Source organism: Aulonocara sp. 'chitande type north' Nkhata Bay, linkage group LG1, assembly GCF_057382095.1.
Source record: "Aulonocara sp. 'chitande type north' Nkhata Bay isolate Kocher_YH1m ecotype deep benthic linkage group LG1, A_spYH_male_GT1.1, whole genome shotgun sequence".
Taxonomy (NCBI): Eukaryota; Metazoa; Chordata; class Actinopteri; order Cichliformes; family Cichlidae; genus Aulonocara; species Aulonocara sp. 'chitande type north' Nkhata Bay.
The window spans coordinates 4,315,754-4,329,812 of NC_141344.1; the positions used below are offsets into that span (position 1 = coordinate 4,315,754).

At 38.8% G+C, this 14,059-nt stretch overlaps 1 protein-coding gene across 1 annotated transcript in view; it reads right to left on the bottom strand.

Annotated features, from left to right (window-relative positions):
• Positions 1 to 14,059, bottom strand: part of LOC147338539 (neural-cadherin-like) — a 326,059-nt gene that overhangs the window by 160,529 nt on the left and 151,471 nt on the right. The window contains exons 17-20 of the mRNA XM_086300701.1: positions 4,609 to 4,729; positions 4,366 to 4,528; positions 2,100 to 2,768; positions 349 to 540 (exon numbers count right to left, since the gene is read on the bottom strand). Of these exons, the coding sequence (XP_086156827.1) occupies positions 349 to 540; positions 2,100 to 2,768; positions 4,366 to 4,528; positions 4,609 to 4,729 (1,145 nt within the window). The remainder of the gene's footprint in view (positions 1 to 348; positions 541 to 2,099; positions 2,769 to 4,365; positions 4,529 to 4,608; positions 4,730 to 14,059) is intronic.

Here is a 14,059-nt window from a genome sequence, read left to right on the forward strand (position 1 = left end):
TTACGTTAGCTGTTGATGGAAGGGCTGACAGGTTGGTTTAAGAGATTTATGATCATTGCTTACAAAATTCTAAAAGCCTGTCCTCCCATCAGTTTTGACAATACTCAAAACTTTCCAGGATTGTTCTGCATGTGAATGCAGCCAAACTTTAAACACTGATTAAAAATCAATTTATTTTTAAAACCTTAAATTCTGTGTAATTTTCCATCTTCCATTCACATGTTTCATACTGTCAGCTGAAGGTTCACATGACTATTATGAAAAGGAATCCAATGAATTAGAGAGAAATCTGAATCAAAGTCATTTTCAATAGTGAAAGCCTTTGTAATTGAAATGCCTTCCACGTACCTTCAGTGTCAGGTTGAACCTCTGCTCGCTGTGCCGTTCGTAGTCCAGACGTTTCTTAAGCCGCAAGGTGCCGCGCTGCTCCTGCTTGTGACTGACCATATAGAACTTTTGCTCCTGGTCTCCAGACACAACACTAAAGGTCAGCTGGGCGTTTTCACCAATGTCCCTGTCCTCTGCTGCAAGATCCAAGACCTTAGAACAAGTTACAACCAGCAATTACATTGTGTTAAGGGAACTGGCTATTTACATTTTGACAATAAAAAAATAAAAAGCAAAGTGCTAAATCTCCGAACAATAAAGATAACCCAGGTTTTCTGAATGTAGTTACGATAAACATGGACATGACTGTCTCTGCACATTTCTGACAAGAGCAAATTATCCATCATTTTCAATATGATACAGGAAAGCTTGCAAAAATAACTCCCGACTGTGTTCATTTGTTAAGAATAGGATTATCAATATCCCTGCCCCATCCACACAGAGGACTTCCCATGATGCAGTGCAGTATAAAACTGAATTGTACTGAAAACGTTGACATAAAGGCCCATTTAACAATGGAATAGCAGTTCCCTCCTCTGAGCATCTATCTCTCATGTAAAACTGGTGATCAAGAGTTTCTTGCTTTTCTAAGACAACCCTACTGCAAACTAGTTCCACTTAGGAAAACAAAGAACTCACCTCTGAACCTATGAATTTTGAGGTCTGATTAAAAGTCATGGCTGGTCTAATAATCTCCTGTAAGAAACACGAATGAAACCTGCAGCTTGTCAGATGAATATTAGGTGTTAAGTTTTAATGTGAATTTAATTTCAAGATTTGTGAAGATACCAGAATCCAATCATTCTCATAATGCACGAGCCATTCAGCAAGTTTGATTCCAAAAAATAATTATATCTGGTCACAATGGAATGCAGCCAAACTTGCATGTTTTCTTGTTATTTATTTTTGTTTTTCAAACACACTAATAAACAAATTACCACAATGTTGTAGTTCTGTGCTTGTTGATGCCTTTGGTTTTATTGTTTCAGATCTTTTAGTGTCAGCTAAAAAAGGCGACACTAAAAGATCTGGGATGATTTTGTTGCAGATGTTAAATATAGGAATTGTACCAGCAACTATTCCAACAATAGGAATTGTTGGGATTGTTGCTGCTGTTGGACTCGATGTGCAGCTTGCCCCTGGTGTGGCCAAAAAGTATAAAAGTATAGAACCTGCCAAACAAAGTTGAAGGAGGTTGGCTCTGAAACACACTCATAAACTGAGTGGTTGTAATAATTTTTGTCCCTTTCACTGCTCAGGGACATTTATCTTGCTGTATTAAAGCTGCAAAAATTTTCTGCGCAGGAAAATGTTTTGTTTTCTGTCTGAAATTAAAAGGAGAGGAAAAAATGATTTCTGAAAAACGTGTTTGTGTGTAAACACAATAAAGAAAAGCCATTATGAAAAATGCTTCATGTTGTACTTGAACTCAGGTCCTTCAACATACAAGAGAGTGGTGAGCGAGTGGTAATTCTGACACTAAGCCAACATGAAAGAAGTAAGAGATAGCTGGCTGTCTATTCTGAGTTGAAGCACACAGCTACAATGTAGCTTGCCATCGCCAGTGTGTGAATGTGTGTGTGAATGGGTGAATGACTGAATGTAGTGTGAAGCGCTTTGGGGTCCTTAAGGACTAGAAAAGCGCTATACAAATGCAGGCCATTTACCATTTAAGGAGTATTGTTTTTGTGATAGCAACACCAGCCACCCACCTCTGCATTGGGCTCTGCGTTCTCAGAAATCCTTGCCAGGCAGGAGTGATCAGTGAACCTCGGAGCGTGGTCGTTCACATCTTTGATCAGAATAGTAGCAGTTCCCGTTCCTGCCATCCCTCCCCCATCCCTGGCTTCTACCACCAGGAGGTAAGACTCAACTTGTTCCCGGTCTAGCCCACCTATGCCTACAGTGATGGTGCCTGTGGTGGGATTGATGGTAAACATTTCTGAGAAGGTGGGGACTCCGCCCAGCTCTGCATTAGTGGCATCTAAACTACCCACAATCCTGTAAGAGAGCACAGCGTTCTGCCCCACAGCTGAGTCATCCAGGTCGGTCGCCGTCATTTCCATCACCGATGTCCCTGCTGCTGAGTTCTCTGCTACTTCTCCGTGACAGCTGGGAGCGCACGTGAAGATGGGCGCGTTGTCATTTATGTCCCATACATTGATGATGACATCTGTGAAACCCGTCAGACCTTCGCCGCCCTCATCTGTGGCCAGGACAACGAAACGCCAGACAGCGCGCTCCTCGCGGTCAAGCGTCCGCTGGGCATAGATCTTCCCTGTGACCTCATCAATTATGAATTCACTGTCTGCACCTTGGCCGTGGAGAGAGTAACGCAGGGCCTCCTGGTCAGCGTCCTTATCTGGGTCAGTTGCCGTTACCTACAATGTGAAAGGCACAGTGAACCAGGCGAGGCAACAATCTTACAATCATGGAGCTTTTACACCGTTGCTGACTTGGTTGTGATATCACGACTCACAGCACTCCATAAGTGCCCTGTGCAGCTTTGTACTCTCTGGTATTTAAATCTGGCAAAGGGCCATCTTTTTAACCCCAAGCCTCACCTTTCCTCCCCCTCTTCTGTCTGCACATTTTGCTCATCTTCAACACATTAGCAGCAGTAACATCAGGTCAGGCCAAAGTTGCTTTAACTTAACACAGTAATTGCAGAATGACTGAGAGCAAAAATGTATGTGTGCTTCTACAGACGAGTATTAAATCCACATATTAGAGACATTTGTGAAACCCAAACTTGATGTGTACACATGTACAATTTAATAACCCACATAGTCAACAAAACTCAAATACCTCCTTCAACATAATCAACAAATGTGCAGTTAAACAAAAGAAACAGTTTGAGTTTTACGTGGGTTTGTAAAAGGGAAATGACATCAGATTTACCTGTGTTACTGTTGTGGTCTACCTAAGACTTTCTATTTAGACATCTTACTCCTCCGAGGACCAGAGAGCGGTAGAAAATAAAATTCTCTTTTTCTTCTGGCAGCTGTTAAATGTTATTAAATTAAAAATACTGCTTAATATTAGCTACAGGCGCTGGTTAAAAAATGTCTCCGGTTGCTTCTTTGAAGAGAACCTGTTATGATCAGTATCAGCTGCATATTTTTATGCTTGGGCTATACCAGAGTAACTCTGTATAATTCATTGTTTAAAATAACCCTCACTTATTCACCCCCTTAAGTTCACCCTGCGTCTAAAACAAGCTGCTTTGGCTCATTTCTCTTTAAGCCAACTTTCTACTGATTGACATGGTTGGTGGGGCTTCGGTGTAACAATCAAAGCTCGTATGAATATATCTTCGCTCTGTGATATCATGCAGATCCACAAACAATAACTAAATAAAGAAAGAAAGAAAACTTAGTTTAGAGCAGCCAGAGCTCAAAGCAAATTGACTAGATAGATATGAGCTCATAGGAAGGTAACAGCAACTCGCAACAACTAATTTTATCAACCAGAATATGCAGAAGTGCATGCAGCAGAAGACACCGGGAGCCACTCCTGTAAGCTAAGAACAGGAAACTGAGGCTCACCAGAATTGGACAACAGAAACCTGAAAAGCTATAGCCTGATCCGATGAGTCAGTTTTCACATGGATCCATCCTGTCTTGTATGAGTGGCTCAGGCTGGTGCTGTGATGTTGTGGGGAATATTATCTTGGGTCTCTTAGTACCAACACAGCATTGTTTAAACAACCTTTGTGACATTATTTGCTGCATAGCCTCTACTCTTTTTTTTGAGAAGCGTGAGAGGTTTAAGGGAGAGTTCACCTCAAACTTAAATACCGTCTTCTCTGTTGGCCTGTAGTGCTATTTATTTTCATGTTTGTAGCTCAAAGTGGCAAATAAATAAACTGACAAAACTCAGCAGCAATGCATCAGTGAACATATTTATGTAGAATATAGTTTATTCCTTCTCTTACTAGTCATATGAAGAAACAATACTAGTAAGCTTGGACTGTACCTGCAACACAAACACTGGAGAACCATCCAGCTCCTCTGTTACGCTGCCGTAGTACTCGTTAACAGTAAACACCGGAGCCTCGTCATTCTTGTTGACCACGTTTACTGTCACAGTCGTGTAATCTTCCCACTTCCCATCTGAAGCCAGAAGATGAAGCTTGTACCTGAACACAAGTTTCAACTTTGTCAGGGATGGACAATCGTTCAGCAAGCTTGGAGGATTCTTCTCTGAGTGTGTTCCTACCGTTTGTTCTGTTCGTAGTCCAGAGGCTGGGCTATAAAGATAGTGCCCACCTCTGGTTCCACATCAAACACCCCTCCTGTGTTTCCTGATGTGATCTGGTACCGCAGCTTAGCGTTTCCACCTGCAAACCAGTGTAAGGATGAAGACAAATTAACAGTGACAGTAGAAATAAACCAAAGTATAGTATGTAAATCTTTTTGGAGCTGTAGAGCGGAAAAGTTATGGAGTTTAGTTTTTGTATTTGTAAAAAGAAAGAGCTTTGGTGAAGGCTTGATCCCCCACGGGCTAGCAGTACCCATTTCACTCAGTACTGCTGGTTTCTGCTAGACCCAAGATCTGTCTCAGTTAACAGGGACAGACAGCAGCCTGCTTTAGCTGACAGAACAGAATTCAGATATTAAGTCTTAGATCTGAAAAGGAGCCAGCGTCCGTCCTTACAGAGGTGATTGCCATTGCCTAACATGTAAGAATTTCATCCACGTGACAAGAAATCTCTTGAAAAGTAAAAATCAGATATTTTAGAGCCATTCACAGAAAAGAAAAAGGCTTTACGTTACCTCTGACTCTAACAATTTTATCACAAAATCAATTATGACCTTTACCAACAATACAAATAGATATGTGCCAATTATTTCTACCAATCCTTCCAAACTACACAGAAATTCACCCATTTTTAAAAAGAGAAATTTATGCATACTGTTTATTCTTCAAACTGAAGACTTTAAATCAAATACTTGTTCTTCTTTATGGGATATTTAAAAAATACACTTGTTCACTAAAAATAATTAAAAAGTGCAGCATGCAAATGTACTACCAATTATTCCTGGATGGATCCCAGATACTTGATCACAAAACATCAATTATCAATCAGAAGATTATAGCAATCCAGCCTTTTAAGCTATTAAATCTGACAACAGTGGGATTTAAATTGCTTTTAAGGGCGTTAACATTGTTACAAAGCCAGAAAACTGCAAAAAATACCAATAAATACAATCCATCTCCTAATTGTTGTTGTTAATGTTATCTATTAGCTTTCTATGCCGGGCGCAGTCTTTGGTAGAAGTAGTGTGTATTGCTTGTGAGCATGGATGGGAACAAACTGCACAAGACATCAAAGTAAGTGTTAGGACTTGGGTGCTCGCCTCTGTCAGTGCGCCCCAGGGTGGCTGTGGCTACATGTAGCTGCCACCACCAGTGTGTGAATGTGTGTGTGAATGGGTGGATGACTGGTTGTGTAAAGCACTATACAAATACAGGCCATTTACCATTTACAGCCCATTCAAGTAACATTGCACTGAAAGCTGTTTAGTGGTTTTGTATAAATGCCGAATTGTGGATATTTTCTTAATATCATAACTCTCAAGGAAATGACACTAAGCTCTCTTTTCAACTGAAGATGAATGATTTCCATGATACCGATGGTTTTGGAAAAGTTGTGTCCTAAAGAACACCTATTGTGCAGCCAAGAATAAAACCTTTCACCGTTAGCAGACTTACTGAAGTCAAAGTAAACTTATTGTCAGAGGAATGTGAACAGAATTCAGACGGTGGTGTTTACATTAACAAAGACGCATGTGGGAATTCATATAAAGGTAGCAAAATACAACAAAAGTGAGTGCACCCAGTTCAAGATCGCATAAAATGCCATTTATCAATATGTAAAGTACTTTTTTATGTGTCTTTTAAACAGAGTTCTAACTGTGCTCACAGGTCGTAGACACATGACACAATAATTAGAAAACCTGTATAGACAGAAACCCTACAAATCTGCATTGTAAAAATTACCTCTAAACTTCAGAATTTTCTCAGTTTTAACCCTATGGACCTACATTATGTTTCCACACTGGAAAGAACTGCCACAATCTGAGCAAAATGTTTGCGGCAGCAATCACGAGGTCCGGAAAGAGCTGTAGTACCACTAATCAAAAGTGATTTCCTCCAAATAAATAACGTTATGGGCAGTCTGCTACTTGTTCAATCATTTAAAAAAACAATACATAAAACAATAACTTCAGACTTACCAGGTCAACGAGTGCAAATAAGAGTTCGTATTGACCACAAACATGGCTTGTACAATTCAGAGTACAACCCACATTCAATCAGGCTCTAATCTATGAACGATCTCACTGTCAATTTAGAATCAAACATTGACCTAACATGAATGTTTCTGGCAGCTTGCAGAGTTTAAATGACACTGCTTAATATCTTAATAGTCCGAGAAATAAACCCTCTCTAGTGCTTTGATGTAATACTTCAATACTAAATATTGCCAAAGAAAATGAAAAGAAGCCTGATGAATATCAGGAGCACATTCTTTGGTCAGATTACACCAGTGGTTCTCAAAGAGTTTGACCAGAGTTTTGACAGGTGGGGCGCAAATCACCTGGCAGAAAAGTCATGCGGAACTAATGTTTAACATCAGAATCACTTTTACGGCGGAATAAAGACATTTGCGTCAGTTATGTTAATAATATGTGGATCTGCTGCAACAGATAGCTGCAGAGTGTACTGAAAGGTGTGAATCTGTTGTCCGAGGTCGTGCCAAAGTAGGTATCCACGACAGAATTTGTTTCCCCTTCGTCGGGAGCACGCACTGGGCTGTCCAAATCACGGACAAACAGTATCCCACATTCCTGATTTTTAGTTCACAAACACCTCTGATAATGACTAACTACTCCTGATATTTTGGAGGTTTTAGCTCTGTACAGTTACAGAAGAATACAAATAATTATCAGTCAAAATGTCCTTGGTTTATTGAAACAATCCCGTCTGATAATACGTGAGAACAATCAATGTACCATGTTCTGTTGTAACCCCCAAACTGAACGGTAATGTAACAACACAATTTTTCACCACAACGGTTTATTACTCCCACGTCTAGTATGTTGTAACGGAGGCAGAGTCAGATGGATCCGCTCTCCCTGCACAGTGAATGCTCCTGATGCAAAGGAAACAAATTTTGACTGGGACACCTACTTTGGCACGCCGGTGAGGCGTTATTGGGGACGCTGCTCAGGTGCATCCACCTCCCCCGCTTCCGCGCCGCAGACCACGCCCCACCACAGCTCTGCTGTCAAAAACAGGCTCACTGCAGCCACTAAGAGTGATTAGTATTAAACCCTCACTAAATTATATATTTTTAATCTCTGTTAACAAATTTCTGGATGTCTTTTTTCCTTTTTTTAACAAGACTAAGACAACTTTATTTCCCATGTTTGGCAATGTTCATATTCTATTTAATGTGTTGCTTTTTTGAAGAAATGGTGCAGTCTGATGAAGCAGTCTAGTGACAAAAGTTACAAATAGTTGTCTGAAAGGAAAGTTGTTTGTTTAAAACAAAAAGTACTGAAGGATTGATTGTGAATGAGTTTATGATCTAAATAAAGCTGCAGCTAGGCTTTTCTGTCATTGTTTTGTTTAGATGGGGCGTGAAAATATTTCTTCCTGCCATGTGGGGAACGATGTAAAAAGTTTGAGAACCACTGGATTACACCGAGATACATTTGTTGTGTTGGGGTCCAGATTTTGGCCTAAACCTGGCCAGGAGAACCTGCTGACTGCAAAGTCCAGATAGCAATGCACAGAGGTTGTAGCATTACTAGGTTGCATTTCATGAATACAAAATAGTGGATCGCTGTGTGTGTGTCCTAGAATATTGTGTAACAGGATTAATTTCTAGTATTCAGAAACCAGCAAGATAAGTGCATGATGGTAATTCATAACACACTGCCAGTATCACATGAGGGTTTCTAAAGAGTTCCCCCTCATGAGGAAGAAACACTCCCATGATGAAATCTCGTAAACAGATTTAGGTCTCTATGACAATCACAGCATCTGGACCACACAAAAAACAAACAAAAACAAAAAACACACAAACACAGTGTCTGTCCTGACAGTCTGCAAAAAGCTTTACACTGTTAAATTGATAATTATAGAAACTTACTTAAAAACATCTCAAAATTCAGGAAACCAGGGAGTATTCCACATGTAACACAGGAGGGCCTTAACTAGAGTTTTAACCAAAGGGATGTCTATGCAGGCAGCATTTTGCCCATCGCACATCACTTTGTAGCTGATAGCTTGTTGTTAGCAGATGTGTCAGGCTCGGGTTGCCTTGGTAACCCTCTAATGTAATGACCATCTTGTCATATGTCTATCAGCCATACTCTTCTCTGTCACTGTTTGCTTTTAAGTTAAGAAAAGTGTACAAGGGGTTATTTCACCAGTCGCCACTAAGTGTTTTGGACTTTCTTTGGTTATTTACCACGTCGCTGATAATCTTATGTGAATATAAGATACAAAAGAAATTCGTTTATATCTTTATTTGCGGTGAAATATCTCAGTCCTCTTTGTGGATGTTCCATTTTTTACTTGTGTTTTCAGGGGTTTCACTGATTTATGGAGAGTTGTTTTGCTGTTCCTTAGAGGCATTTTTTCTTCTCTCTGATGCTCTTTTACTTTCTTCATAAGGGAATTCTCCAAATTGCCCCAATGGTGTTCTATTGGATTCAAATCAGGTAAAATGGCCTGACACTCGTCTTTGTGTTTTTTTGTGTGCTCCAAGTATTTCTCACTTTGTGGGAGCGTAAATCATTTTACTAGGTTAAATTATGAATAAGTTTCTTCCTAATAGGGGACAAAAACAAATCCATCTCATTTAAATGATTAAATCAAGGTTAATATGTGTTTTAAGGTTTAGGCTTGGATCAGGGAATAAGCAGTTAAGGTTAAGATAAGTCCAGAAAACATCCTCTGGAGTCACAGATTTGTGCGTCTGTCTCTCCTCGATTTGTGTTTTGTTGTCTGCATATTACAGTTTAAGTGAAATACAGCACCTAGGGAGATGGGAGTTTTAAAATTGGCACAGCTGGGAAAAACATTAATTTTCTCTCCATTTGTTTGTTTGTTTTAACCGCTGTATCACTCCCTCTGCTGTGTTTTTTCCCCCTTTAGGTCTCAGCGGTTTTCCAAATACTTAAGAGATTCAGACAAACTAAAAAAACAGAGAATGCGAGTGAACCGAAAGGATGCAATTACGTATATCCCCTAATGTCTCATTTAAAATGAAAACAGACAGACGGTACAAAACGATCTGGATTAGAGCATTCTCCTCTCCTCTTCCTTGACTTTCATCTCATTAATAAGCTGTGAATCCCATCTCGTCTTCAGAGGGTTCTCCTTTCCCTTTCATATTAACATTAGGGTGGTAGATGCAACAGCGATTGAGATGCAGACCTTGGCTTTATCCGTAATTGCATTTAGGGGAACGTTTGTTGATCAGCTTCTAATAGATTTTATTAAAAATGCTTTGCATTGATTAAATGAGGTAGAGAAAGAATTTTGGAAATAAGAACAAAAAGATTTTAGACTTGGAGCGCCGACGTATTCAGAATTCAACAAAAATAATATGTCGCTGTTAAAAACATTATTTCATTTTCATACAATTTTCCACAGCAGATTAAAAGTGCAGTACATATGTTTGTTAAAATCATTTTAGTTGCATATATAATACTACAAGTTATGTTAAGCAGTCCTGTTTAAACTTAACCATTTATGGTATAAATAACCCTACAATTGAAAGCAAAGTGTTCACGGTCACTTAAACATTAAATTACTCAAAATGTTATCATCTTATTATAATTCATTCACTTAATTTGTTAATTAAGGAAGTAAAAACAAAGAAGATCATGTAGAAATGTAGCTTTTCATTGTGTTGTACATAAGACTCCTATTTTATTTTTATCTTTTTGTTTTAGTGTACACTGAGGGCCATGGGAGCATTGCAATTTCAAATTCCTGTGTATGACTGTACATATGGTCTTTGACAATACAGCTGACTTTGACTTTTGACCTATTGGCAGTTCAAATGAATGCCTTTTTACAGTTTTTCACTGTCTAATACCATAGACTACCATAACTACTTCTATTTTTATTTTTATTGTTATGTAATCTTATGCTAGACAAATACAATAATCAAAACATAAAGTCAAATTTAAAGTATTTTCCATTTTGGGATTTGTTTTGAGATTTTTTAAATTGATATTTGATCTAACAAACTTTTCAAGTCATTGTAATGTAGACAAAATAGTATCAAAGTAAATATTCAATTATGCTGTATTGAACATTCAGCGACACGAGTCACCAGGTAAACAGCACTCAGCTTTCATGGAGAGAGAAAAACATCACCTTTGATGAAACTAGTGTTGGGGGTAAGTAACTGCTGGGGAGGTTCTCCTTAAACTACACCTTTTGATTCTCTTTGCTTTTGCACTGCAAACAGAAACTCTGCAGCTGGTAATGAAACGCCACCTTTTGTCATTCACCTTTATTTCTCTCTAATCTTGTTTCCTCCTCCTCTTCATTTCCCCAAGAATGGTAAGTGCTCTTGTTAACATGGCCAGTGTTTCAGTCAAGTTTAACACTATTTAATGGAAGTTGCTGCTGCTGCAGTCAAGTATTTGACCAGCCATCGTACACTGTATTACTTCCTCTTAGTCTGGGAAAGTACCTAAAAACTGCAATTACTAAAAGAGGCCTTAAAAACAGTTTAGGGACTATGATGTTTCAAGTTCTTGCAGTGGAGTTGGAAAAGGGGGTACTACTGCCAGTGGGCTTGTGTCACTAAGAACTTTTGTAGCTATTATTTCTTTTTGATTTGCTATTTAGTGAAATTAAACATTCTTAAAGATGTCAGACAATCAAAGGAGTCATTAACTAGAGTGTGCGCTAGAGGTTCAAAATTGCCATTTGAAACTATGCAAACATTTTACATCTTCAAACTGCACTTGTCTCTAGTGGTTTCAGCAATTATTTTACATGGACTGTTAATGACTGTGGCTAACTACTATATATTAGCTGTGTGATATGAACAGGCATCGTTCTGTCCTCATTACTGGCAGCAGTGTAGAAATCACTTCAACAATCTCCTTCTTTTCCTCCTTCATTAACTTAACATTCTGCACTCCTCGCAAGGAAAGAAGAAAAATCAAGCATGCACACACATTACAGCTCCCTGTGGTGGTAACTTTATTCTGAACTCCAGCAGTCTGTTGCTCTGTGTGTGTGTGTGTGTGTGTGTGTGTGTGTGTGTGTGTGTGTGTGTGTGTGCATATTAAGGCAAGCACTGATGAGCAGAAATTTAAAATTACTTCTCTAAGGCTTATTTTTACCGTATTGGAAAAGAAAAAATTATTTAATGATAAATAAATCTAAATAGTGAATAGCTTTGGTTTTTAAAAAGGATTGTGAGCGACTTGCTTACAGGTTTAATTCACTGGACGTTTTATCGGCAAAAACACTACCACTGGTAAATACACGAACACCATTTCTGCGCTGAGTGAAACTGAAGTGGTCTGCATCATGATGGAAGCCCAAAGAGTCAGCCCCCCTTTTTAATGCAGCCCTGACAGTTAATTTTCCTCTCTTGTCTGTAACACAGGCACTGCTTCCAATTCCTGGGCGATCCCTAACTGGCACGTAATATGTTCCAGATGTGCACAATTTTTTTTTTAAAAAGCCTAGAAGTGAAAAGTGGAGCCTGTCAGTGTAGGCAGAAACATTTTATCAATTCAATTTGAATTACAGGTGCAATTATAAAAGACAGTTAAGGCAGAAGACTGGCTACAACATCTGGATTGCGGTGGAAAAAAAAATCACTGCACGCAAGTTCAGTTGCAGCAGTTGTGTTTCCTGTTTGAGTCAACAGTGGCAGATTGCTGGAAGCTTGCTGACAAATGAGCAGTGATCAGACTAACACAAATAAAACTGCAGGAAATGTGAGTCAATGTGTGGGTGTGGCTTGTAAGTGTAAAGCTCTTTGTTGAATAACACTAGAAATAAATCTGTGCAAATTCCAGGCCAAATGAAACCAGACGCAGGTAAGTTTATATACTATATTCATAAACACCTCTTTCTACATTATTTTTTGAAGGTTTCCTTTCTAATTTTTGGAATCTTCTTTGTCATTCAATAGATCTTAAAAAGGAAGAAAGTTAAATTTATTATATAGCTGCTACAAGCTATAAAGAGCTTCTAGCATCTGTGTTTCTATTTCTTTTTCTCAGACGGATGATATTTTTCTGCCTTTCAAAAAGTTCAAAACAACTATTTTTTGTTTAAAAGTAACATGAACAGGGGCATATTTGTAAATCCGGTTTTAAAGTTTTATTACAGAAAACAGATATCAAAACTGAATACACTGAGTTATAAAATAGGGCTTTATGCAAGTTACATGAGACGTATTTTTAAAAGTACTATGCTCTTCTTGGTTTAACCGGTCACACTGTAGCAAGTCAGCCAGCTTGCTTTTATTGTCTTGTTGGTTATGTTATATCCATGTTTCTAATGTATTTACTAAGTTTAGTCACTTATTAATACATTAGTAAAAACTGAATTAAATAACGTGTAAAGAACTGAAACCCTACATATGGACACAAAAGAAAAGTCAATGTTAATCTCATCATATGGAAATAAATCAATACAATTGGCCTGTGGTGGCTGAAAATCCATGTTGTTTGCAAAAACTGCATTTATTACTCTAATGAGGACCTATTATACACAGCTCTCTCTGTTCTTCAGGACATAATAAAAATAATCTACTTCTTTGCAGGTCTGAAAATTAGGTAAATACAACTTCAGAGGAACAGCACAACCCTATCATATTGGGGCAGCTGTAGTTTGGGAAGCAGAGCAAGTTATCTACTAAAGGGAAGGTTGTTGGATTCGATCATTGCCCGTTCCGGTCTGCATGCCAAAGTACACATAATGCACAGTACCATGTTTGCAGTCACAGCATATCAGCATAAACATCTCACACCAACAAGAACATCAAGAACAGCGGTCGAGGGGTGATGATTTGGGTTTGTGTTGCAGCCAGAGACCTGGGCACCTTGCAGTCATTGAGTTGAGCATGAACTCATCTGTATACCAAAGTCTTCTAGAGTCAAATGTTAGGCCACCTGGCCGACAGCTGAAGCTTGGCCCGAGTTGGCTCATGCCATGGGCCAATAATCCCAAAAACCAGCAAATCCTAACTGGATGGCTGAAAAAGTAATGAATCAAGGTGCTGCAAAGGCCCAGTCCAGACATCAACCCGACTGAAATGCTGTGGTGACACAGAAGATGATTACTTCTAAGTTATTGCTACTAAAAGTGTTTCGAACAAGCTGTTATATCAAGAGATGTACTCAGTTTTTCACACACTACTTCTGCATTTTGGCTTAGTTTTTATTAATTCAATTCAGTTTTATTTATATAGCACCAAAGTGCATCAAAGCACTTTATACTGTATGGTACGGACCCTACAATAATACAGAGAAAATCCAAATAATTGGACAACACATGGAGCAAACACATGGAGAGAGACAGACCAGGGAAGACTAGATCATTTCTATTTCCCCCCCGATATGAAACCTGAAGTGAAAGCAGTTGTACTACTACTTTTTACCATGAC